This window comes from Eumetopias jubatus, unplaced genomic scaffold (assembly GCF_037043125.1).
Source record: "Eumetopias jubatus isolate StellerSeaLion01/CBP00866 unplaced genomic scaffold, mEumJub1_p1.0 scaffold_13, whole genome shotgun sequence".
In the NCBI taxonomy this organism is placed as follows: domain Eukaryota; kingdom Metazoa; phylum Chordata; class Mammalia; order Carnivora; family Otariidae; genus Eumetopias; species Eumetopias jubatus.
Window position 1 is genome coordinate 49,294,562 of NW_028274819.1, and position 26,668 is coordinate 49,321,229.

At 36.1% G+C, this 26,668-nt stretch overlaps 1 protein-coding gene across 2 annotated transcripts in view; it reads left to right on the plus strand.

Moving 5' to 3' along the window:
* STK33 (serine/threonine kinase 33) overlaps positions 1 to 26,668 on the plus strand; it is a 63,623-nt gene that overhangs the window by 19,491 nt on the left and 17,464 nt on the right. For both annotated transcript variants that reach the window (XM_028116980.2, XM_028116981.2), the window contains exons 8-10: positions 4,079 to 4,154; positions 8,986 to 9,098; positions 9,743 to 9,828. In XM_028116980.2, the coding sequence (XP_027972781.2) occupies positions 4,079 to 4,154; positions 8,986 to 9,098; positions 9,743 to 9,828 (275 nt within the window). The remainder of the gene's footprint in view (positions 1 to 4,078; positions 4,155 to 8,985; positions 9,099 to 9,742; positions 9,829 to 26,668) is intronic.

Consider the following 26,668-nt stretch of genomic DNA (forward strand, 5'->3'; position numbering starts at 1 on the left):
AGTCGTTCATAATCTTCTTTGATGAAATGTTTATTTAAATCTGTACCTATGAGATGATTATATTTTTCTCTTTAAATTTATTAGTGAAATAATTGCATTAATAGGGTTTGAAAATGTTGAACCATCCTTGCACTTTTAGATTAAACTCCACTTGGCTTAATAAACTGCTTTATTCAATTTGTCACCACTTTATTTAGGAGCTTTGAGTGTAACTTTCTTTTGTGCTGCCCTTGTCTTTTTTGATGTTAGTGTTACTCTAGCCTCATTTAAAAAATAGCATGCTCATGAATCACTTAAGTAACAGAAACTATCTGTTATATTAATAAACTATTAGTTTGATGAAATTTCCCCTTAAAATTTTTTTGGCCCTGGTACCTTTTGGTAGATTAAGTTTCTATTATATTTTCAATTTATACTGGGTTATTCAAGTTTTCCACACCTTTTTGAATCATTTTGATAATTTGTTTTTCTAGAAAATTGTTCATTACATTGAGATTTTAAGTTCTATTGACATAAATATGCATATATTATAATTTTCTGATTCTCCTATGTATCTGTGACTATCCCCCTGACTATTCCTAATATTTTTTAAGATGGTCATGTGATGTAAGATTAGCAATATGGCCTGTGACATCACCTGGCTAACTCAGGATTCCAGCTCTGTCACTTAGTCTGGTGAGCCCTTGGCAAACAACTAAACTGCTTTTGTTGTGGTTTTACATCTGTACAATGGGGATTATGTCATCCATTTATCAAAAAATTTTTGAGGGTCTACTTTGTGTCAGGACTGGTCTGGGTATTGGGAATATGACAGTGAACAAAGTATAAAAATGTCATGTTGGTGCAAACATTAAACAAGTAAAAAAGTAAAATGTCTGCTATTACCTGGAATGTTAGAGAGAAATGCTGAGGAAGAAAAGTAAAACAGGGAAGGGGAGAGGATATACTTAGGATGGTAATAATAAGATCTTTCTTACCAGGTTGACATGAGAATTAGATGAGAAAATATATGTAAAGTGCTTAGCACAATACCTGACAGTGCTCAATTTAAGCTCTTATAATAATAATAATCATTTTTTTCTTGATCAAATTTGTTAGTGGTTAGGACAATTTATTGGGCTTTCAAAGAACCAGCTCAAGTCTAATATTATTTGGTTGACTTTTTTTATTAATTTCTACTTTTATTTTTCTGGATTCCTTCTATTTTCTTTTGGTTTATTTTTTAACTTCCATAAGTTAAATGGTTATTTATGTTCAGTCTGAGTATTTCTTTCTTCTCTCTGAGTATTTCTTTGACCATTTTTTTGCTAGACAGTGTTCTTTCTATTATTCACTTCTTAATAGTCTATCATTTTAGTTTTAGTCTTCTTTAATCTAAGAATTATTTAGACGTGCTTTTAGAATTTTCCAGGTTGTTAGGATGTATTTGATTTTCATGTGAATATGTGTTAGTTTTCTTAGCCTTTTGGTTTTTCTGTCTGGTTTTCTTCATTGTTCTAGGCAATTGTGACTTAAAGGTTTTCAACTTCTAAAATTGTTTTTTGTGATTGAACACATGGTTGGTTTTTACAAATGTTGCATTGGATATTTAGGAAGCATGTATATTCCTCCTTTGTTGACCACAAAAATTTCTCTGTGTGTGTATTTATAAAATCGAATGTGATACCTTTGTGATTTAAACTTTCCATATTGTTAATTTTGTTTGCTTCTGTGGATTTCTAAGAGAGAGAGTTATTAAAGTGATCCACCAAGATAGGGCTTTGACAAATCTTTTTCTACCTTTTGTAGATTTCTTTAGAAAAATATCTTACTTTATTGAAATATAATTTGCATACAATAAAAGCCCAAATTTTAAGTGTACAAAGTTTGATGACTTTTGACAAATGCATATGCTTCTATAATCACCACCTCAATGAAGGTATAGAACATCTCTATCACCCCAGAAAATTCCTTTGTGTTCCTCTCTGTTAGTCTCCCACCCAGACCGCAGCAACCACTGATGATTTTTATCACCAAAGCTTAATTTTGCTTGTCTAGAACTTTATTTAAATTGAACCAGACAGTGTACATTCTTGTGTCTGTCTTCATCCGTTCCATGTCATGATTTTGAGACTTACCCATGTCGTATCAGTAGTTTTATTCATTTTTATTGCCGAGGAGTATACCTAGTTCTGTTTTTGTTTTTTTGTTTTTTGGGTTGGTTTTTTTTTTTTTTGCCTCTTTGATGTATTAAGTTTTGAAACTGTTTTATCTTATTTGGGAAAAGGCTACTTTAGATTCTGTTCATATCCTCCTGTTGGCAAAAGACATCTGGTCTGTCGTTACATGAGGAAAATATATCCAAGCACCCTGAGTTTTATGCTTGCTTATTAGCTGTCTACACTGATAACAAGTGAGAGAACAAGAGAGAAGACAGATGGTTTGTAGAGCTTTGCTGACTTCCTAAATGGCTCCTTGGCACTGTTACTGTGGCCTCTGCCTTCCTGTGAGAACTGTGATGGCAGCGCACGCGGAACCACCCCCGGTCATTAAGATGGCTCTGAGGGACCGAGGCTGCCATCCCAGCCCCCACTGTGTGGGGCACTCAATGTGGACACGAGTCACAGACTTGCCTTTGTCAGTGACTCGCTGTTCAAGAGCCACTTGAACTTTAGGGATTCAGTATTTAAAGAGTTTAAGTAGAGGTAAGGAATAATAGTTGCTTAGAGGAAAATGCTAAGTAATTTTCAATGATATGGAAACGAATAACTCAGTTTTGTTAATTATCTATAGTTGAGCCTTTGCTCATTGTTTCTTCTCTTTACTTTTGGTTCCTTTTTGTTGATTTTTAGTTCCTTTGACAAGAGCCAGAAGAAGTGAAAGGCCGTTTGCTTTTAGTAGTTATAAAAGGTGTGTGTGAGTGTGTGTGTGTGTGTGTGTGTGTGTGTGCGTGCATGTGCGTAGGGCGGGAGAATGAAACTTCTCTGAAATAAAAACACCTTTTATGTGGGAGGCACTCTGTAGCTGTGTCACTTGAGGCAAGTCACTTCATATACCTGAACCTTAGTCTCCTCACTGGCAAAGTGAGCCAAATGCCTACATCCCCATCTCACAAGATTCTTCCCATGATTTACACAAATAACATAATTTATAAAAAAGTGCTTTGTAAACATTAAAGTTCTATTGAAATATATACACCTATATTTCATTTTTATGTTTATATCTGTTTTATTCTTTCTTTTTCCTTAAAGAAAGATATTTGACCCCTAGCCATAAAGGCACAATAGACTATTCCTGAAATACCGTATGTGACATTTTAAAAGCCATTTAAAAAGCCAGCCATTATTAAGTAATCTAATCATTAAAATGTCCTACCTTAAAGTAAAACAAAACAAAACAAAACAAAAAACTCTACACACACACACACACACACAAGTACTTTGAGAAGATTGTTTAGAGGAACCCTATTGTGAACACATTGTAAAGTATGGAGCACAGAGCTGGGGAGTCAGGAGTACCCGGATCCTAGCCCTAGTTGGCTTTTTTAATCCAGTTATGTTGTAGAAGTTCTCTCTTTGTCTTAGTTTTCTCATTTAGAAAATGTGGAAAATAATTCACATTCTGTCACAGGAGTGATGTTATTATTATTATTATTTGACTAAAATGATTTATAACCATTTATCTTAGTTTCTCTGTGAATCCAGATTTCCACATATTGGGCTTGCTTTAAATTATATCCACTTAAGGCATGTATTCAATTCTATTTTGGGAAAAGAACTGAGATATTGTTGTCTTCTACTATAACTACACAATCTTTGCAAAATCATTTCTTAACAATTTCAAAGGAACGGAGAGCAGTACATTTAGTTACACAGTTTATGCCATCGTTCCATTAGAAGCTAAATGACAGGAGTGAGAGTACAGTGACATCAATTGTTAAGGCCTGTACATTATTCATTTAACATCTGCTGTTGGTTCTCTTTTTCCCTGTGGGGGAATAAATTACAACACATCAGCACATTTTTCATGCTTTGTGTTTAAGCATTTAAACTTCATTTATTGTATTATTAATATTATTTCATTTCTGCTTATTTGGCAGCCCCTGAAGTTATCAATGCCCACGACTATAGCCAGCAGTGTGACATTTGGAGCATAGGTGTCATAATGTACCTTCTGTAAGTAACCTGCTAAATGTGCAGTTTAAAATGAATTGATAGTCTCTAACAGCAGACTAGAATTATATAGATTTTATTTTTTTATTTTTTTCCTTTAAATTTTATTTTATTATGTTATGTTAATCACCATACATTACAACATTAGTTTGTGATGTAGTGTTCCATGATTCATTGTTTGTGCATAACACCCAGTGCTCCACGCAGAGCGTGCCCTCTTTAATACCCATCACCAGGCTAACCCATCCCCCACCCCCCTCCCCTCTAGAACCTCAGTTTATTTCTCAGAGTCCATCATCTCTCATGGTTTGTCTCCCCCTCCGATTTTCCCCCCTTCATTCTTCCCCTCCTGCTATCTTCTTCTTCTTTTTTTTTCTTAACATACATTGCATTATTTGTTTCAGAGGTACAGGTCTGTGATTCAACAGTCTTGCACACTTCACAGCGCTCGCCATAGCACATACCCTCCCCAATGTCTATCACCCAGCCACCCCGTCCCTCCCACCCCACCCCCTAGAATTACATAGATTTTAAATGAAAACTCGGCAATATAGTTTTTAAAAAGTGACTGAAAAAACAATTGGGAAGCCATTCTAAAAGCTCTCTTATTAATTGTCAGCTACATCCATTAGATAGTTTTTTAATACTATAAATTTATAACATACAGGTTTGCTTTTCATGGACCTATAAATGCTACAATACCTGAGCCAAGTGAAAAACTTGCTTAACACCTCTCTGATCTTTTGCCACAGACCAGAAAGTTTCTTTGTATTTTCTACAGAGATTCAGTTATAGCCCATCGGATAGAGAGAGTGTACTGGAGCCTGGCACTTAGCTGCCCTATGGACCGGGCATATGTGAGAAGTGAACACTAACTAGACAGGGGTTCAGCCCAGGATCTGGGGACTATTCTATAGTTTCCAATCCTCTGACTGCTACTGAAAACATTGCTGTTTCTGGCTCTTCCTTCTGTCTCACTCTCAAGATTCCATCAAACCCCACATCCTGTTCATTTTTCTTTTGCAGTGTCCTCACCTCTTCCTTCATTTCTCTTTACTTGTATCATTTCTCCTGATGATCCATCTTCTAGAATATTACAATGTCTGTCTGACTGTTCTCCCTGCCTCTCTAGTCTCCTTCCCCAGTTCATCCTTCATATGGCTGTCAGGATTATCTTTCTAAATCAGCAATCTGATTGTACTACTTTTCTGATTCCCAACCTCTGATAATTCTGCTTTGTTATAGAAGAATGTCAGAGCCTCCCAACATGGCATGACGGCAAGTATCCCATGACCTGGCTCCAGCATGCCTTTCCAGTCTCGGGCTAGCTGTGTATCCCATGCACCTGCTGTGTGCTGCAGCAACTCTAGGCCGTTCTTCATGATTCACATACCCTGGATCACATGTCTCTGAGTCTTTGCTCATGCAGTTCCTTCCGCTTACAATGGTTTTTACTTCTCTCCTAACCTTTCTCCTGGGCCCTCCAGCTCAAACATTAATGCCTTCTGTTTCCCTAACTCCTATCTACCCCAGCAGACTTACTGCACTCATTATGTATTTACATTCCCACTTCCACAGAGGATTTAAAGCAACATGCCAAAAATGCCTGCAAAACAATAACACTGAAAGAAAAACAATAATATTTCATCAGGAAAGTTTGCACATGTGTGAATTTGATAGACTTGTTCACTTTTCTGTGTTCTTATAGCCCTTTTAAAAATTAGATTATACTATTATAATATAATTATTAGATTATGTATATTTTTTCTCTGTTTTTGTTTTCCTTGCTCTAAATTCCATGAAGGACAGAGATCTTATATTATTCATCTTTGCATCCCTTGTATCTGGTACAGTAGTAGGCATGTAGTCAGTGTTCAATATATGTTTGTTAAATTGAATTAAAGCGAATTGTCTAAGAGGTGTTCTGAAAAGTTAGTGGCCATTGTTCTGCCTGGTGGTGAGTATGAACATTTTTATGCTGATGCAACATTAATTTTATGGTCATATTGAAGATTTCACTGTGCACTACCTCTTCCAGATCATTTCTAAATATTGACATCAGAGTAGTTCCATTTTCACAGTGCTGTGAAATGGAATACACAGGCAGTAGAAATTGGAAGATGTGATTGTAGCTGTAACTCAGATGGTCAACACACATCACTGCTTAGATTGCATAAAGTATAAATGTATTCACAAAGTTTTTGATCATTGTCTTGTGCTAATTAGAATCATACCGTAAAAATTCTGAGCCTTAGTTTTTAATTAAAAATATCACTATTTTAATTTAGTGTTTTATACTTGTAAGAATTTCCAGACAAGTCAAACATAATATACGTAATCTATTATTACACAATTCATGTGGTGTTTGCTGCTGCTTAGTTTGAATTTGTTGTTAAAGAAAGTGATAGTGTAGTACATATCTAAAATTTTTTCCCCTTCTTAAAGATATAATTTTAATTTTTCTGCTTCAGAGCACGGCTGCATATCATCATAATGACATCTTTTTTTCCTTTACGGTAGACTCTTACTTAGCTAATCAGTGCCTATTCATTAATTTGCCTGAGCCCGGTGTTCTTATAGATAATTTCTTTCACCAAGGGCACAAACATATTACCTTCTCCAGGGGGGTTATTTTCTTGTTTATCAGTTACCCCTGATTTATTTCTGCTTAATTGGACAATGATAACATATTTTCTCAAGGTGAAATTAACATAAATACTCTTCACGGGTACTATCCTCTGTTGTTGTGATTCCTATGACATAGGCAACAGAAAATAATAGAAAGGCTTTAGAGGCATTTTTCATGTCTTGGATTCCCTTTTCTGGATGTGCAGAAAATTGCTGTCATAAAATTTCATATGCTGCTGATTGACCAACCATTAGATACATTTTGTGAAAGTAAAATTGCAAAGGACAGAAAAAAGTGGGATTTTTTTTTTTTAAACACAGCCCTTAAGCTATAGTTGCATGCTAGTCAGGCAATGCAGGAACAGCTAAGAAATTGGTGAATGTGCATATCACTGGTTGTTAACAGACTCAATGAGCTGGGCTTTTGCTGGCCTGTACTTGTTATAATAGATAGTAATTGTCCATAAGACCATTTTTCTGGCTTTTTTTTTTATTGCATTTTAAAACTAAACACTAGTGAGGCAAATAAGATCAGAGAGAGGAGGGTCAGAACGAGCTGGAGAAATAAAAAGTATTAAAATAAGAGATTGCAGAACAATTTGATAAATACTGATCTCTTAACAAGAAGCTACTGCAAATGAAAAACTCTGTTTTCCAGCCTAGGTTGATAAACTACAAGGATAAAAGCAACTTTTTTCCTTAGGAAATCGTCATCATCTTCCTCATTATCATGTAAAATATTTATTAAATTTAGATTAATTCAAAAAATGTTCATGGCAAAGATTTTAAAAGAACTTTAAAGTGGAACTTTAAAAATCAGTAAAAATCTAAGTGCTAGGAGGCTTAGAGATCATATACTTATGTACATAATAGGCTAGCATTTGGGAAGTATAATGGGATTATACCATTTTATTCTTTCAGCAATAAAGTGGAAAAATCTAATCCTGAAAGTTGAAGAACAGGCATACAGTGTGGCCTCTGTGACGAGCCCAGGTCCAGCTTCTGTCTGGTTGTCATTGGGAAAACCTGGTTGTTGGCTACAGGATTGTACTCAGCTGTTGGGGTAGACAGTAAAGATGATGGCTAACATTTGTCCAGAATGTATTATGAGGAATTGAACTCGACTTTTAAGCAAGTTCTTGTAGTTTTGGACTGGATTACTTACTGAAGCACAGTCTCGCCATGCTTTTTCTAAGATATAGTACAATATTTCCTTTTTTTAAAAAAAAATTTTATTTATTTATTTATTTATTTATTTGAGAGAGAGAGAGAGCACACACATGTGCATGAGGTGGGGAGAGGCTGAGGGGGAAGGAGAGGGATAAGCAGGCTCCACACTCAGTGCAAAGCCATCTCTGGGCTCAGGGCTCAATCGCATGACCCTGAGATCATGCATGGCCTGAGCCGAAATCAAGAGTCAGAGGCTTAACAGATGGAGCCACCGAGGCACTCCAATACAGTACTTCCTTTTACAAGATTCTGAACGCACACAGTCCCTGTATTACGGAATGTGCCTCAAGCCCAAGTTTACTTTATACATACTGCTGGTGGTTTTACTGATATTGGTCATTATGTATGCTCAGCTTTCATTCCAGACTGAAGGGTCAAATCATCATCATCATCTGACTCTCCTCATCTAGACTGTCTTCATTTTGTATACCATTTTTGAAGAGTTGTGGCCTTTTTAATGGATTTTTGGCTTTGACTCAGAGCCTATAGACCCCAGGGTTATTCTTGGTTTATTCTTACTAACATTGGTGTAGTATTTTACCATGGATAAAACCCTTACATGGTCATTAGACTCTGAAAACTCTCACTGGACTCTGATAACTCAATATATTTTCCCCTAAGTCCAGTTTGACTTACGTACCTTAAGCACTACCTTACCTTTGCTCACATTGAAGTGTATCTCCACTATTATTTGTGCACTTAAAATCACACACCTGCTTGTATTTTGGTCCTCTTTAAGCTTAGTTTTCCCCATCTGGAAGACCTTTGGGTCATGTGCAGGTATGGAGATTTCAATGTATATAAGGTCCAGCACTGATCTTGCAAAACCTCCTTTGCTCCCATTTCTACAACCAGAGAGAGATACCCACCTCTAGCTATCCTTTACTTAAATTTGAAGCACCACTACTTCCAATTTTAATAGCTTCATTTTGATTATTTAAAAAAAATCTAAACAAAATGATTGCCTTTGTTGTAGATTATGTGGAGAACCACCATTTTTGGCAAGTTCAGAAGAGAAGCTTTTTGAGCTAATAAGAAAGGGAGAACTACATTTTGAAGATCCAGTCTGGGAGTCCATAAGTGATTGTGGTAAGTATAGATCTGTCATTATTTACTAAAGCAAATGTATGTAATATAAGAAATTTGGCCAATAATTCAAATACTCTCAATCTCTGTTTCATCATTAAATTTACCATAGAAATAAACACTATTTACTTGTGGAATAGTGATCTCTTCATTGTGATTGTTGTAGTCAAAACTTCCAACAAAAACAGAAATTACATTAATAAAAATTGAAGAGGAAATTGCTGATCATCTAACCCAGTTTTACTGTAGATCATAAACCAGCAAATCCAGGCAATCAAACCTCACCTTAGGCCTGAAAGTTTATTAGCCATTTATTCTGATGATATTTATTTTATAATTGGAATCTTCCCTTCATGTCATATAGACCTAATCCTAAATAAACTGGAAAATGTATGGTATTAATTGTAGTTAAAGGGCGCCTGGGTGGCTCAGTTGGTTAAGCGACTGCCTTCAGCTCAGGTCATGATCCTGGAGTCCCAGGATCGAGTCCCACATCGGGCTCCCTGCTCGGCGGGGAGTCTGCTTCTCCCTCTGACCCTCTTCCCTCTCGTGCTCTCTATCTCTCATTCTCTCTCTCTCAAATAAATAAAATCTTTAAAAAAAATTGTAGTTAAGATAAGATTTTCAGGATTTCCCCTTATTTGCAGCTAAAAGTGTTTTGAAACAGCTTATGAAAGTAGATCCTGCTCACAGAATCACAGCTAAGGAACTACTAGATAACCAGTGGATAACAGTAAGTTACAAGATTACTTCTTTTTGACATGCTACCATTGCTTTTTTTTTTTTTTTTTGGTCTTGTAGTTTATATATAGTCCTAAAACAGTCAATTAGTTTCATCTTCTGACACGTTAAAAAAATTATTGAGTCTTAACACATTTCTGAAATGGGTATTTTCAAACTATTAAAACTATTACCACAGTTGTTTATATATGTTTATAGAGGCTTAAATGAACTCCTTTGCTCCATGCCATGACGGTATCAAGTCTGGTAGAGGAGAGCTGGGAAATGCCCAATATGAAAACTGTAATATTGAAACAGTCTGTTTAGATAAGTGACGTAAAGCCTGGAAGAGTCCACTTCTCTTACAACTCTTTGGATGCAAGGAATCTTTGGGGACTTAGAAAAACCAAGATCTTCGAAGAGTGGCTGTTACCTGGCCTGAAATCTTGAGTAATTATTCATTTACATATTGCTTCCCCCATCACGCGTACTGCCTTCAGCATAGACCCTGTGTCTTACCGAGCTTTGTATTCCTGTACCAGAGCATTACCTGGTCACAATAGGAACCTTGGAAGAAGCTGCTACTTACCTCTCCATAATTATCCTCCTTTTGTTCTCTGGTAACGAGGATCCTCACTTGTAGCTGGAAACACTGCTATCTAGTCTTCATTGCTGGTTATCCCCAGTTTTTGTTAGTTATCATGATGGCGGAAGTAGGAGCAATTTTCGGGAAGTGTCCTTGAATGGAGGGCATATGGCATTCCTCAGTTGCATCTTCTTTCCCGGTGAATGGAATACAGATGGGTTGGCTGGAGTTTGACTAGCCATATTAGACCATAAAGTGGAATCCATAAACTGAGGATGGCAGAGCAACAGGATGCAAGGAAGCAGGGCTTTTAGCTCACAGAGCTGCCGTGCCAGCCCTTGACTGCCCACCTCCAGACTTTTTCATGAGCAGGAAACAAACTTCTGTCATCTTTGAGACACTGTCAGATATGTTATTGGGCCTAATACCATTAATCTATACTCAATAATTGTTGAAGGAGTGAATGATTCAATAAGTGAATAGGTCTGTAGGTATCTCAGAAAATTTCCGAGAAATGAGTTTGGAGATCTCTAAAGACGGATGGGAACTATTGCCAAGCAGTATTCATCTATGAAAAAATTCTTGTACATCTATTATTTGCTAGATACAGTGCAACACACTGGAGATACCTGGTATGCTTACATTGCAGTGGAATTGTTGCAAAATGATGGTGGCTTGGATGGGGTGGTAGCAACAGAGTTGGAGAGTAATAAATGCAGTATTCTTTTAGATATAGTTGACAGGACTTGGTGGTGGCTTAGAGGAGGAATGAGGATAAGGGAGGAATCAAGGATGACTTCCAGATTTTGCTGTAATAGCTGGTGGGACCGTGATGGTGCCATTTACTGAGATGTGGAACCCTGTGGGAAAAATAGGGTTTTTTTTTCCAGGGGGAGGGTGGTAGATCAAGAGTTCCATACTAGATATGCAAAGTCTGAGATGCCTGTGTGGCATCCAAGTGGAGATATTAAATAGATAATCGAATATATGAGTCTGGAACTGGGGAAGTCCGAGCTGGAGATATAAATTTTGGAATCCTGAGTGTACAGACGCCATGTAGAGTCATTAGGCTGCAGAGATAAGTTAGGAAGAAAAGACAGAAAGGAGGAGAGGCCCCAGCAGCCTGCCGTTGGACACCACAGCATCCAGAAGAGGAGAAGCCAGCCACGGGGACTGAGAAGGGATGGCTGATGTGAGGAGAAGAAAATCGAGAGAGTAGCGCCAGCAAAGTTAGGTGAGAAGAATGTTGGAGAAAGTGAGAGCAGTCAGCTCCTGGGTAAATGCTGCCAAGAGGTCAAGACGAGATGAAGAGTTTCCATTAGACTGGCCGACAGAGGGGTTGATGGTGATAAGTTTAGATACAGATCAGAAACTTACAGTGATATCACTCCTCTTTTCCACTCTCTCGTTTTCCTTTGGCAATTTCTAATCATTGTTTTGAATAATATTTTTTCCTTGAAGGGCTAAAAAACCAGTCTTCACTGAAAGCTGGGTTATATCTGCCCTCTTCTGTGAATGTGTTGATCTCTGAATGATTCTGTGCAGTAAGTCTTTCTGGCCTAAAGTAATTGTGCAAATGAGCTAGCAGCTAGATCCTTGCAAAACCATTCTGAGGAGATTTGTAGTACAGCAAAATCAAAAACTGTAAAACAGATGGTGTGCCATAGAAATCTCTCTCTTTTCAGCAGCACATAACATTTGGGTTTGGCCATTTAATTATTTGTTTTCTAATTAGTACAACTTTATTTCTGGCTTTGGTCATTTTTCCAGAAGTCTCCATTTTTGAGCCTCTGTAACATTTGTCTCTATGTAGTCTTTGCCAAATGGATAGAGAAGTGACAGCGTGTACTATATCGGACTACCCTAAGGAGTTCAGTGTATGAAGTTTAGAATACTGGCATTTTATAAACTTCTGAAAGGCAAAACTCTTTTCTTCTTAACAACTTGAAGCCTTCCTGTAATTCATACCCTCTGTTTGAAATAATCTCAAAAGAATACGTTACTTCTCTCAGTACCTGGCTGCTTTATAACCAAGCTTATCTTTTGCAATATCTAACATGTAGTGACATTTTTTCAAAGAGCTTTATTGGATAAAAAGTTTTTATGATTCAGCCTATGTATTGTGCATTTTGAAATATGGTATATATCTGCAAAGGGTTCTGAGAAAAATAGTCATAGCTTCTCTGTGTACATTTAAGTGAATGGAACTTAAAATAAACACATTTGTCATCCTGATTTCAAAAGTCAAAGATTAGATGTAAGGAAAACCAGCCAAGAAATGACTTTCCTTCAAAGGGAGAGTTTGATGATGACTCCCAGGGCCAGGAGTGTGCCTGCGGTCCTCTCGAGTCTGTTTCTTCCTTCCTGTCCTCTTTCCTCTCAACAGTGGCTCGGGAGTTTATTCCATCTTATTAGGCAATTACAGTTGCTTCTTGGTATTCCTTCAAGTCCCCTTATGACAACTAACACCAAGAATTTGCATGTTTAACAAGTTTCCTAGGTATCTTTAATGCCTACTTATATTTGAGAACGCAGCTATAAATTAAGGAAATATTTTTCTTCTATGGCTTGTCATAGTTTCCAGATTTGAGCTCTTTCGGTTTTATTTATACATTCGGTAATTCCTTTGACAGATTGTGTGTGTGTGTGTGTGTGTGTGTGTGTGTGTGTGTGTCTACCATGTTGTGCTAGGTAATAAATAAAATATCATTAAATATATATAGGATATGGTCTCTGATATAAGGAACTTATAACCTGGCAAGAGAGACAAGCTATGTAAAAGATACAATCAAGGAAGAAAATGATAAATGACATAAGAAGACCAGAGATACAGAGGCAAGCAAGTGTAAAATCAGGAAGTTCAATCTGACTGGCAGAGAAAATGCTCGAAGGAAAGAAGTGGGAAACGAACTTTTAAAAAAGGAAAGAGAATTGTGAGAGGACTTGAATCTCAGGCTAAAAAGTTGTAACTTGCTGTCATAGATGGTAGAGAACAACGTACACTCTTTGAAATGAAGGAAATTATTGTTGTAGCGCATCAGTCTTGCAAGGTGGCTTATTTTAAATGGGACAGAAGTCATTTAAATGTCTATTGATTTTAACAAGTATCTTTGGATTTTAATCCATCAGGCACTATTGGGGTTCAAAGATGAATAAAACGCAGTCTCTCTCCTTAAGTAATTTACCACAAAGTACAATGTACTTTTTTTTGTGGTCACACTTTATGAAGGCACTTGTCATCAGGGTGTGCGTCTAATCTCAGAATGGTCTTTCCTAGTGTGTGAACAAGGCCCTTCTTTTTACAAGTTATTATCCACGTTTTTGTCATTAGCTTTTGACCATTAACCTTAACATATACACTCTACATAAGGGAATGAAACTTTTCTGATGCCTAATTGTGGGGCATTTTTTTCTGACTGTATACTTTCATCCTAAATATGTCAAAACTCTTGGCTTTATTTCACTATATTTAGTTATTCTTAAATTGTGAATTATCTTGTGTATATGAATATGTCAAGGTCCTATTTAATGAAGGTTTCTATAAAAATTATGTTACAAAGCAGCTCATGAACCAGGAACCTTGGAGATTTATTCAATATCCAATGATAGGTAGATAGTTAATAATCAGTAAATATTTATCGCATAACTACTATGTGCTGCAGAGGACACAGGGATGAGTTTGGCACAGCCTCTGTGCACAGGTTGCCCACAGCCTAATAGAGGGTTTCAAATAAAAATACAGGCAGTGAATGAGTATACCATAATGTGTGTGTGTATATATAAGCATAAATGATATGTAAAATACACTATATGTTATATATAAGTATACAATGACATGTGTTCTATAAAGATAAAAATATATGTTTTATATATAATGTGCTATATAATACTGTATAATACAATATGATACAATGTACCAGAGAGTGCTATATGACATGGAACTATATCATGTAGTAGTAGTGCTAGGTTTTCAAGAAGAGAGCTATCATTTCCTTTAGGGGATTACAAAAACTACTTAAAGTGAAGGTAATATGTGACCTGGCTCTGAAAGAGCGGGTAAAAGTAGAAATTAGTGTTACAGTCGTGGTAAGAAGGATGGGGATTCTAGATAAGAAGAACTTTACAAAGATATATAGAGAAAAAGATGTGCAATATATTCAGAGAACATGAAGCACAGTAGTAATTCTGTTTCTCTAGAACCATAAGAAGACATGTAGGGAGGTAGTGGGAAATTAAGCTGTAAAGGCAGGTTAGAACTGTTTTACTCTAGACCTTCACTTATCTGGAGGAGATTTTATGTCCAGCTTGTTTGACAGTGGGTTGCTACTGGAAGGCTCTGCAGGACCCTGATCACAGCTGAACCTACTCGAGTTTCTCCTTTGTCCCTCTGACCCTTAACAGGGTGATTTGGGTGGACTTGGATGAGGTCTGTGGGCTAGACTCTGAGACGAGAACACCTATTCTAATGGAATGTCCTGCCTGAGAGAATAAGAAGCTGGAAAACCCCTTGCAGTAAATTTGAGTTGAAGGTCTTGAGGGAGCTTTACACACAGGTCATGGCTTAGGGGCAGAAGCAAGATCTTGATGGAGAGAGTAAAGTAGGAGTCAGGGTCTTAATGGAAACAGGATGGGCATTGGAGCAGGTTGGGGACAAGTAGCAAGTGTCTGAGATTCCTCACAGGTCAGCTCCATCAGTTAGTGGGCTGGTAGATGTATTGCTGGCAAGACAGACAGAACTTCAGGGAGAATAATCTGGCAACAGTGTGTGTGGTACAGCTTGCTTGGTGGCAAGCAGAAGCTGGAGCACTGGGGCGCCTGGGTGGGCTCAGTCAGTTGAGCATCTGACTCTTGATTTTGGCTCAGGTCATGATCTCAGGGTTGTGGGATCAAGCCCCATGTTGGGCTCCACACTCAGTGGGGAGTCTGCTTGAGATTCTCCCTCCCTCCCTCTCCCTTTGCCCTTCCTCCCCACACCCCCCTGCCCACATGCTCTCTCTATCTCTCTGTCTCTCTCTCAAATAAATAAGTAAATAAATATTTTTTTTTTAAAAAGAAGTTGGGGCACTGAAATAGGACTTGGGTGAGATGATGAAGACTAGAACTCAGGCAAAGAGAGTGGAACAGAAAGGAGGGGGAAAATCAGATGTTAGGAAGAGAATCAACAGTTTTTCAACTAAGTAGAAATATTAGATAAAGGAGTACAAGGACTCAAAACTGTTTTTCAGGTGACTGGGAAAGACAAAAAGTCTAGAAGAATTGCTGGTTTCATAGATTAGAAAAAGAGTGAGGTGTTTTTTGGAACAGTATATTCCAACTTTTATGCTTGAGTAATTCCAAAAAGAGTATTGAAAAAATGGTGAATCTCCTAGGATATTTTTAGGTAGAGCTTAAAAAATTTTCACCCTAAATTTAATTAATTGCAAAGGATATAATTTCCTTAATATTGATAATTAAAAATAAAACTAATATTGTTTTTACATGAATAGGACATTCATCTTATCCATTTGTAAAAATTTGTGATCAATCTCTTCTTTAACAGGAACTATAGGTTATTCATTCTTTTCTTTGAATTTCTGTTTCTATTCCACTTCTTTCGCAAAATTTTATCCTAATATATATTTTTGCTTGAAAGGTTTTTATTAATCATCCTATAATTTGTCTTATCTTACAACAAAAAGGTTCAAATACATATTTAATTTTGTTTTTATTTGCTGTGATTTTAAGGTTCTAAATGTTTAAAAATTACCTAATGATGATTTATCATTATGATTATTAGTACATAACTGATCAAGAAACATAATTATAATTTGCTATAATTATTAAGTATCACAAGTACAATTATATTGGAAATGCATCTCTGTACTGGATAGATAAGGGCTGCATTTCCCCGCCCCAAAAACTTTATTCATCCATGATTGACCATTACTTATTGTTAGAAAGAGACAGCATTCAGTTTCAATTGTATTGTTGTTTTAGTTTTTAAAGATGTAGGCACCTAGAACCTTATGTAAATATGTAGATGGGAATGGAAGGAGTTTCAACATAGCAGTGTCACTCAGCTCTTTAATCTCTTTGAGTTAATTGTGAAAAACCACCCAGGGAAAGGCCTGCTAGAGAACGTTCTGGTTCCTGCCAAGATGCTGAATTAGCACAGATTACTTCATCTTCTTTGAAGATTAAACCTAGAATAACTTTAGAGAAAAACCTCATGATACCAGGATTCAGAGAACAGTGTGAAAAGCCCTTGGGAAGATGAAGGATTCATTTTGAGTTGCTGCGTATGGTGGGTGAGGCGACAGCCTGGAGCCAGGACAGGATGTTAAAATAGGAAGACAAAAAAAAAACACGTTCCCCTTTTGCTTGTCTTCATTTGCATTGATGACATTGATGCCTGTCCCCTCACAGGGGTCTAAGAAATAAAATCAGAGCAGCACTGAAGCCCTGTTTTGAGTAAGAAGCTAAGGAAAATGGGTGGGAATTGACTGGTTTTTGGCATTGACTCCTTACCTGTTGAACTCCAAATGCTAGGACTGGCGGGTTGTGTTTTTAGGAGTGCCTCATCTGAAGGTTGTTTCTCCTAGGAGAAAGTTGATAAGGATGAAATCCTAGACTGTGGAGTAGCTTGGAGGGGGCAGGTTTGTGGTGCCTAAGGTTCTTACCCCTTACTCTTCCTTGAGTTCCTGGGCTGAGGGCCTGGATTTCACCTTAGAACCATGCCCTGACCTCCCAGGGAGCCAGTACTCCCTGGGGAAGATGAGATCACAGGCCAAATTTCAGACACCATTAGGAGAGTTTAGAATAGACAGTCCAAAATTTAAAAGTCAGCAAAGTGAGCATACTAAAAGAGATAAGGGGAAGATGTTAATAATATGGAGGAAGAATATGAAATGATACAACAGAACCAAGTAGAACCATTTAGGTGTAATAGTTGAAATATAAAATGCAACTATATAGGGTAAAGAGTGAAATGGGTGCAGCTAAAGAATGAATTAAAAAACTAGGCGATCAGATTATGGAATTTTACAGAAGGAAATGATAAATTGAAAATGTAAAAAAAGAGAAAAATTGAAAATGTAAAAAAAGAGAAAAAAAAGTTAAGATATGTGGAGTTAAAAGTAAAAGTGCCCGAATTCCTATAATAGGAGTATGAGAGAGATAAGTAAAAAGGAGGAGGAGAAAATCTTTAAAGAAATAATAGAGATAAAATAATCAGAATTAAAGAAGAAAGTCTTCAGCATTCAACAGATGATAGAATACTAAATAGGAGACATAAGGAAAAACTGACAAAAGAGGCATAATGAAATTTAAGAACATTAAAAACAAGGAAAAACACTCTAAAAGCTCCCAGAAAGAAATAGTAAAACATATAAAAAAGAACAAGAATCACCTTGACATCTTACTTTTGGGGAGCAACATTCGGTACAAGCATAAATAGAGTAATACTCTAAATATATTAAAAGACCAAGAACTTTAAACTTAGAATTTTGAATCCATCCAAATTATCATTCAAATGAAAAGGTATTATAAAAATATTTTCAAATATACAAGACCTCAGAAGGATTGACACACAAATCATACACGTAAAACACTTGGTTGAAATAATTAAATAGGAAAACCAAATCCAGAAGCTGCTACCAGAGCTATGTGCAGTAAGAGTCTTTAAATACCTTGATAAAGTTTGTTGGTGTCAAAAAGCAAAACTAAAAAACCACAAAACCAAAGAATAAGAGGAGAAATTATCTTCATAATAATAAGAGTTAACATGCGAAGCAATATCCGTATGATAAGCACTGAGAAGGGAGAGAGAACATTGGTCCACTGAGAGGGTGCTAAAATGGGAGATGTAGACATCAGATTTTTAAAGTGGGAAAGAATTAAAAAACAAAGAATGGGGCAAATTGAACTAGTAAACATAAATGATGGAAACAAGTCCAAATATAAAAATAATTACAAATAAATGGGTTAGAAATACCTATTAAAAGACATATTGTCAGGTTGAATTTTTGTTGACTCTAGCTAAGTGCTATTTACAAGAAATACATTTGAAGCATAAGGACAGAGAAATATTGAAAAAAAGAAGAATGGAAAAGGACATACCAGGCAAACACTAATTGTGTCACTAAATTAAAGCCTGTGTAACTGAATAAATACCAGTTAATACCTTAACACACCTTTACACAGAACAAATCATTACTAGGGATAAAGAAGGTCACTTGATTATGGTAAAAACTCAACTGAACCATGTATGCAACTAATACATGTTATTTCAAAACATGTATGCAATTAATAAAGTAACCTGAAAAACATAATATATCAGAAGTTGACAAAAGTAAACATGGAAAAATTGGCAAATTCATCCTAGTGGGAGATTTTAATGTACTTCTCTCAATTACTGATAATGTAAAGCAAATGAAAACAAAAACAGTTAAGAGATTTTAACAACACAATCAACAAGCTTATCCTAGTGGACACATAAACAGTTCTGCACCCAACAATTAGAGAACATATAGTTTTCTTAAGCCCATGTGGAACATTTATCAAAATTGCTCTTACACTAGTCCATGAAGCAAGCAAGCCTCAATGAATTCCTCACAGATCACGTTCTCTAACAATATGCAAACACACGTCAGAAGTCAATAGCAGTTAGATTAAATATCTGCGTGTGTTTGGAAATCATATCACATGCTTCTAGAGAAGTCCTGGGTTAAGAATAAATACTAACAAGAAAAAATGAAATCCTTAGAACTGAAGACGATGAAAATACATCATGTCAAAACTTGTAGGATGATGAAAAGTGTGTTTTGGCAGAAGTTTGTAGCCTAAAATATTTATATTAGAAAAGAAGAAAGCCTAAAAATTAATAAAGTACTATCCAACCTAAAATGAGGGGAAAAAATGCAGCGGAATATACCCAAATAAAGTAATAGGGGAAAAAAATAAGTGAAAATAAAGTAAATAGAAAGCGAAGGTAGAAGAGAAAAGATAACAAGAACAACATTTGAGACTTCTTTTTTTTTTTTTTAAGATTTTATTTATTTATTTGACAGAGAGAATACAAGCAGTGGGAGTCGGAGAGGGAGAAGCAGGCTTCCCGCCGAGCAGGGAGCCCGATGCGGGGCTCAGATGCGGGGCTCAGATGCGGGGCTCAGATGCGGGGCTCAGATGCGGGGCTCAGATGCGGGGCTCAGATGCGGGGCTCAGATGCGGGGCTCGATCCCAGGACCTGGAATCATGACCTGAGCCGAAGGCAGACGCTTAACGCCTGAGCCACCCAGGCGCCCCAACATTTGGGTTTTCTGAAAGACCAACAAATAGAGAAAACTTTGGCAAAAGTAATTGAGAAAGAAAAAGAGAAGACAAAAAGTAGATATTACATATGAAAAAGAGAATTCAGCCACAGGTAAAGCACAGAAAAAGGATTGTGATTTAAAAGATAAGAAATTTAAAAGACAAGGGAATCCTACCAACAACTGTATACTAATAAATCTGAAAACTTTGGCCAAATGGACAAAATTTCTCGTTCCAGAAAAATTTTACAGCTTCATAAAACTGTCTCAAGAAGAATAGAAAACCTGAATCGTCCTATAGTTATTAAAGAAATTGAAGTAGTAGTTTAAAATCGTCCATAAGAGGGGCACCTGGGTGGCTCAGTCGTTAAGCATCTGCCTTCGGCTCAGGTCGTGGTCCCAGGGTCCTGGGATCGAGTCCCACATCGGGCTCCCTGCTCGGCGGGAAGCCTGCTTCTCCCTCTCCCACTCCCCCTGCTTGTGTTCCTGCTCTTGCTATCTCTCTCTGTCAAATAAATAAATAAAATCTTTAAAAAAATAAATAAATAAAATAAAATAAAATAAAATCTTCCATAAGGAAGATGATGGGTATTAAGATGAGCATGATGAGCACTGGGTGATGTATTGAAGTGTTGAATCACTGTATTGCATACCTGAAACTAATATAACACTGTATGTTAACTACACTAGAAATAAAATTTAAAACTTTATATATTAAATAAAAGTTATATATATTAAATAAAAATAAAATCTTCCATAACGCTTAGAATTCAGATGATTTTACAGATTAGTCCTACAAGACTTTCATTTCAAATTTGTAACTCACCTCCCACCCCCAAGAGGGAGTTTTTCTTTACTTATTCAAAAAGTCTAATATAACTCTGTATACTGTAGTATAACAAAACTAGACCAAAGGAAACTAAACCTATGAAAAAGGAAAATGATCCATTTCACTTATTAATATAGATATGAAACCTTAAACAAAATATTAGCAAATTGGGTCCAATTGTGTATATGAAAAGATAATACATCACGACCAAGTTGGATTTTTGCTCAGTATACAATGATGGTTTAATTTCAGGAAAACAACTATAAATATAAATTCCCACATTAACATATTAAAGGAGAAAAAGCATATGATCATTTCAAAAGAAATACTTATAAGACTCAACATACATTCACAATTTAATTAGAAATAAAAGGAAACTTCTCTAACCTGATATAAAAGATTATAGCAAATATCATTCTAAATAGGAAATATGAGAACTTCCTTTAAAATAAAGCTGTAGTCAAGGAAGTCAGCTTTCAATATTTCAATTCCAAGATTGTGGTTTTTAGTTAACTTGAGATAAGGAAAAGATATTAAAGGCATGGGAATTGGAAAGCAGAAATAAAACTTTTATTATTTATCGTAATATACAAATTATTAGACACATTATTTGAAATAATAGGAAAGCTGAGTAAGATAGCTGGATTTATTATTGATATATAGTTAACTCTTGAACAACATGGAGGTTAGAGGTACTGACCTCCTGTGCAGTTGACTCCCCAGAAACTTAACTACTAATATCGGACTGTTGACTAAAGTCTTGCTGATGACATGAACAGTCAATTAACACATATTTTTATGTTATATGTACTATATACTATATTTTTATAATAAAGTAAGTGAGAGAAAAGAAAATGTTATTGAGAAAATCATAAAGAGAAAATACATTTACAATAACCTACTGTATTTACCAAAAAAAATCTGCATATAAGTAGACCCACACAGTTGAAACCCATATTGTTCAAAGGTCAGCAGTATATCCGTATAGAAGTGTATCAAATCAACACGTATACACCTTAAACTTACACAGTGTTATTACATGTCAATTTTATCTCAGTAAAGCTGGAAAAAAGATTGGTGTACAAAGTTCAATTACATTTCTATTCACAAGCAACCAACAATAGAAAATGAAATAAAAATGAAGACATGTAAAGCAGTATCCAAGAATATAGAATATCCAGGAATAAATCTAACATAAGATTCCTAAGATGTCTTTGGGTAAAGTTAGGAAATTTTATTGGAAAACATTGAAAAAGACTTGAATAAATTGTGGTATGGTCTAACAATGGAATATTATATAGCAATCAAAGTCATTAAACTACATCTAGTAATATCTATGAAGCAATGAAATTTATCTTTAAACTCATCATAGTTTTGTTAAGATATAATCTGCTCACTCTAAAATACACTGATTTTAAGTATATAGCCTGATGAATCTTTATATATGTATGTAGTTGTGTAACTACCAGCCAGAACAAAATATGGAACATCTCTGTCCCCAGTCAGAAAGTTCCATTGTTCCCTTTTCCAGAGTGATTGGACCATTCACCAGCAATGTGTGAGTTCTAGTTTTGCTCCCCATCTTCTCCAATGCTTATTATTGTCGATATTTTTTATTTAGATACTCTGGTAGATATGTAATAGCATCTCATTGTGGTTCTAATCTGCATTTCCTGAATGACAAATGAAATTGGTCACCTTTATTTATGTTTATTGGTCTTTTGGTTATCTTCTTTTGTGAAGCACCTGTTCAGGTCTTTTTCCCCCCTCATTTTTTCTATTTGGTTTTATGTCTTTTACTTATTGATTTGTAGGCGTACATTATTTTAGATAAATGAGCATTCTGTGACACACAAATAAATATATATACAATAACAAGAAATGGAAGAAGCTGACTTAAGGAAAAGAATATGTAAAGGATTACTGCAAATCCTTGCTCAAGGAGGTGACTTTTGAAAAAGAATAGGTCATTGGAAATTGGGGGTCTTGAAATGGATTCCCTGCAAACTCTATCTTTGCCCACACATCCCTTTGAAAGTCTTCATGTACAGCCAGGTGTACACAATTTGAAAAATTTTGGTTTGAATATATTGAGTTTGTTTTTATTTTTCCAGCTTTATTGAGATATAACGGATGTATAACATTGTATAAATTTCAGGTGTACAACATAATGGTTTGACATATGTATATATTGTGAAATGATTACCACAATTAGTTTAGTTAAAACGTCCATCAGCTCACATGCTTACAATTTTTTTTCTTTTGATGGGAACTTTTAAGATCTGTCTTAGCAACTTTCGAATATACAATACAGTATAGAAGGCTCCACAACACCTCTAGCTAGAAATTCTTGGCAGGCAACTGGAAATACACTTCTGTAGTGGGGTAAATTACTAAATTTCTCAGGCTGCTTCCCCCTGAAGAATAGGAATATCAACACTAACCTTTTATACTCATATAGTTGCTACACTTATGAAAGAAAATCACCGAGACGACTTGTAGGAAAAACTTTAAAGTGGCATGCAGTTGCTTACTTCAGTGGTCCTTATTACCTTGATATGCTGCTGCCTAGCACTCATCGAGGCCCATTAGGGTGAGTTTGGTGATTTTACTGGGTGCCACCAGTTCATGTGGGTATCTGCAACTTACATTGTTTCTCTTCCTACTGTAATGTACATTAATTACTAGTCATATAAAGATAATAGCTGAGATTACCCTGGTAAGTGATTTAAATGGTAAACAAAAAAGGAAGAATAACTTTTCTTCCTCCATCCCCTCATTCCCTCATACTAAATTTTATTGGGCCTTTGTTAAGGCTCTATGCATTCTTTCAAAAGTAATTCTATACATTTTTATGTATATACCTTACACAAGTGGGTTCATATTGTGCAAGCTATTCTTTTCTACCTAATGTATCTTGGAAAGATTTCTTTATTTTTTAAAAAGCAGCATTGGATCCCAAATTATGGATACACTCTTACTTTCTTAATAGTCCCCTATAAATATGGAACATGTAAATTGTTTCAGATTATTTCTATTATAGCAGTGGTACAACAAATGTTCTTATAAATATATGTTTGCATGCTGTGTTATCAGATAAATTCTTAATAGTGGACTTACTGGTCAGAGAGGATGTGCATTATATATTTTGATAGGTTATTGCTAATTTGCCTTCCTAAAAAGCAAGTAAATGAGAAAGCCTGTTTGCCCACACCCTCACCAACACAGAGTATTACCAAACTTAAAGTTATGTCCATCCATTAAGTGAAGATTGGCATCTTATTTTTTTCATTTGGGTTTTGTTAACTTTGTGAAGTTGAGCAGCCTTTTATGTTTTTTTACAAAGTGATTATTCCATTTTCCTATTGAGAAAAATTTTATTCCTAGGTGTCAACTATACTCGAGTTAAAAAAAAAAACAACAACAACTTAGGAATATTACAAAATAAAGAGTTCTGGCTATTTACAAAAAGTGGAAATGATGACCAGAAGCTAAAGACCTAGAATGTTTCCTTTTAGCTTTGCCATTTTTTAAAAAAGATTTTATTTATTTGTTTGACAAAGAGAAAGAGCAAGCAAGAGAAAGCACAAGCAGGGGGAAGGGCAGAGGGAGAGGGAGAAGCAGGCTCCCCGCTGAGCAGGGAGCCCACATGGGGCTCAATCCCAGGACTCCCGGGATCATGACCTGAGCCGAGGGCAGATGCTTAACCAGCTGAGCCACCCAGGTGCCCCTAGCTTTGCCAATTTTATGTTTCATACCACTTCACCCCAGCTCATATATATCATTCATTCATTCATTCATTCAAAACTGCTCATTAAATACTTATTGTTTATAAAATACTGATAGTCACAGTCCTTGAACAGGCAAAGTATGTTAGATAGGGACATATGTTTAGATCTCCAATTTTGGTCTCCACTTAATACTAAGGTATCAAATCAAATCTTAGTTTTTGCCAATGCTTCTTCTCCATGAGTATTCATTTTTCCATGTTTCAAAATAAAATAGTTTCAACCCTCTGTTAGTTAACCAAGTAGAATTTTGGTGTTCTACTTTTGAAAGCCTCAGATTATTGACCTGTTACTGCTGCCTTCTTGCCATTTACTACTTCACAGTTGATGAGTTCAGTATCTGACTCTGATTACAGCCAGTAAAAGGAATTCAGAGGTTAGCGTCCTGATAGTGAAATGACATACACTTTCCAGTGTCTGCCCTAATAATTCTACCCATTTTTGTTTGTTGGTTGGTTCATTTGTAATTTCTGTTGAACCTAGAAGGCTCATGACACATAGCCCTGGCCCACTTATTCATTGGTCAGTCCAAGCATTTGATACAATTTCTCCTCCAGCTGCTAGCAAGCAAGAAGGGGGTAGTCTAGTAAGTTATTGACTGGACTTTAGACTTTGTGCCCTGTTTGATATCACACATGAATGTAGGAAGCAAACAGTTAAAGATTTCCAAATAGTAGGGTGTTTCTGAGGGGATAATGTCCTATTCTGAATCCTTTCTCTTCTTCACAATCTCTGTGGAATGAGAAATAGGGTCATTTCTTTGAGTACAAAGGCACTCTACTTTAGGCATATAGAGTATCAGTCATCAAGCTCTTACGTGTATTATGAGCATTTGAAAGATTGCTAGAGATGCAGATTCAAGAAAATACAGGGAATCCTTCCTTTGTATAGTAGTGCAGGACCATAAAAATAACAATGCAGGTTGAAACTGCAAAAGGATCTTAATAATCATTGGGGAAATCATGATTGTTCCATGCCCTTTAAAAATTTTTGTTAAATAATAAAACTAACTGTTGGTTGTAATCCTTGGAAAATGGAACAAAAGGAAAACTGATTTTTCTTAGTGCATTGTAATTTAAAACATTAGAAATATTAAGAACTAAAGTGTCTTATTTTTTTCAGAAAAACTTATCAAAATTAGTTTAAACAGTGCTTACCTTCTTCTCCTTGTCCTATAACTTACAATACAGATGGGATTATCTTTTTTTGTACTTCAGTGAGTTCTAATACTATTCTCTAAGTTTGGATCAACTTCCAACATCTTATTCTTTGTGCTTTCAATGTCATGAACTATCTCTGAAAATCCTTTAAATGACACCTTCTTTGCGGGCATCACTTTCTCTGGGGCACCTCTGTCCTTTCTGTACACCACTTTCCTCTCATTTCTGTTCATAAGTTTGCCTTCACCAGGTTCCTTTGGTTGCATATCTAGGTTCTCTCAAACGGTGGCAGTGGCAGTTTCCAAGGTCAGCTACTTCTGTTACTCCATTGACATTTGATTCAGATTTCACTTCCAGCATGATCACTTTTCATCTACTTGATGCACTTTCATCTTAGCTGGCAGATTCCTGGGGAGGCAAAGAGGCAACACGACTGCATACTTTGCTGTCTGTGTGTGTACTGAGTAGCGGATGCCCAGTGTCCCATCACCAACAGACCATGAAAGAAGTGACATGACTCATCACTGATCACATTGCACATCTGTAATTTACATGGTGATTGTGGCTGGAAGAGCTAGCAGTGAAGTTTGAACTTTATGTAATTATTGTTAATATACCACGGTGACTGAAATTTGAACTGTGTTATTGGGGGACTGAGATTATTTAACTAAGTCATGATGACTGAAATTCATGTATATCAGCACTGTGCAAAGCAAGGACTGCCTAAACAAATGGGCTGTCACAGGGTACTAATGGGATAGGATTTCTGTAGTAATTACAGTTTTGTTGGGCATGCTGATTGTACATTGGGCTCACTCTTTTTAAGGGCTTTTTGGAAGTGATTACAGAATGCAAATGTTTAGTTTGCTGTTTATATCAGGATAGGCTAAATTATGCTGTGGTAACAAATGACCCCCGAATCTCAGTGGTCTCGATGCCATGGCACAGATTGGCTGGGAGGAGGGGAGGAGGCTTTGTTTTACTTTGTCCTCACTCAGGGACCCAGGCTGAGGGAGGCTCCATCTCTGTGCTTCTATAGTTACTAAGGTAGGGATAGGGAACATGATAAATTGCACACTATCTCTTATAGTTTCCACCCAGAAATGATATATACTTTTTCCAGTAACATTTCACTGGCCAAAACAAGTCACATAGTCATATCCCAAAAGATATAGAGAACAGAATTCTACAACATGCCTAGAA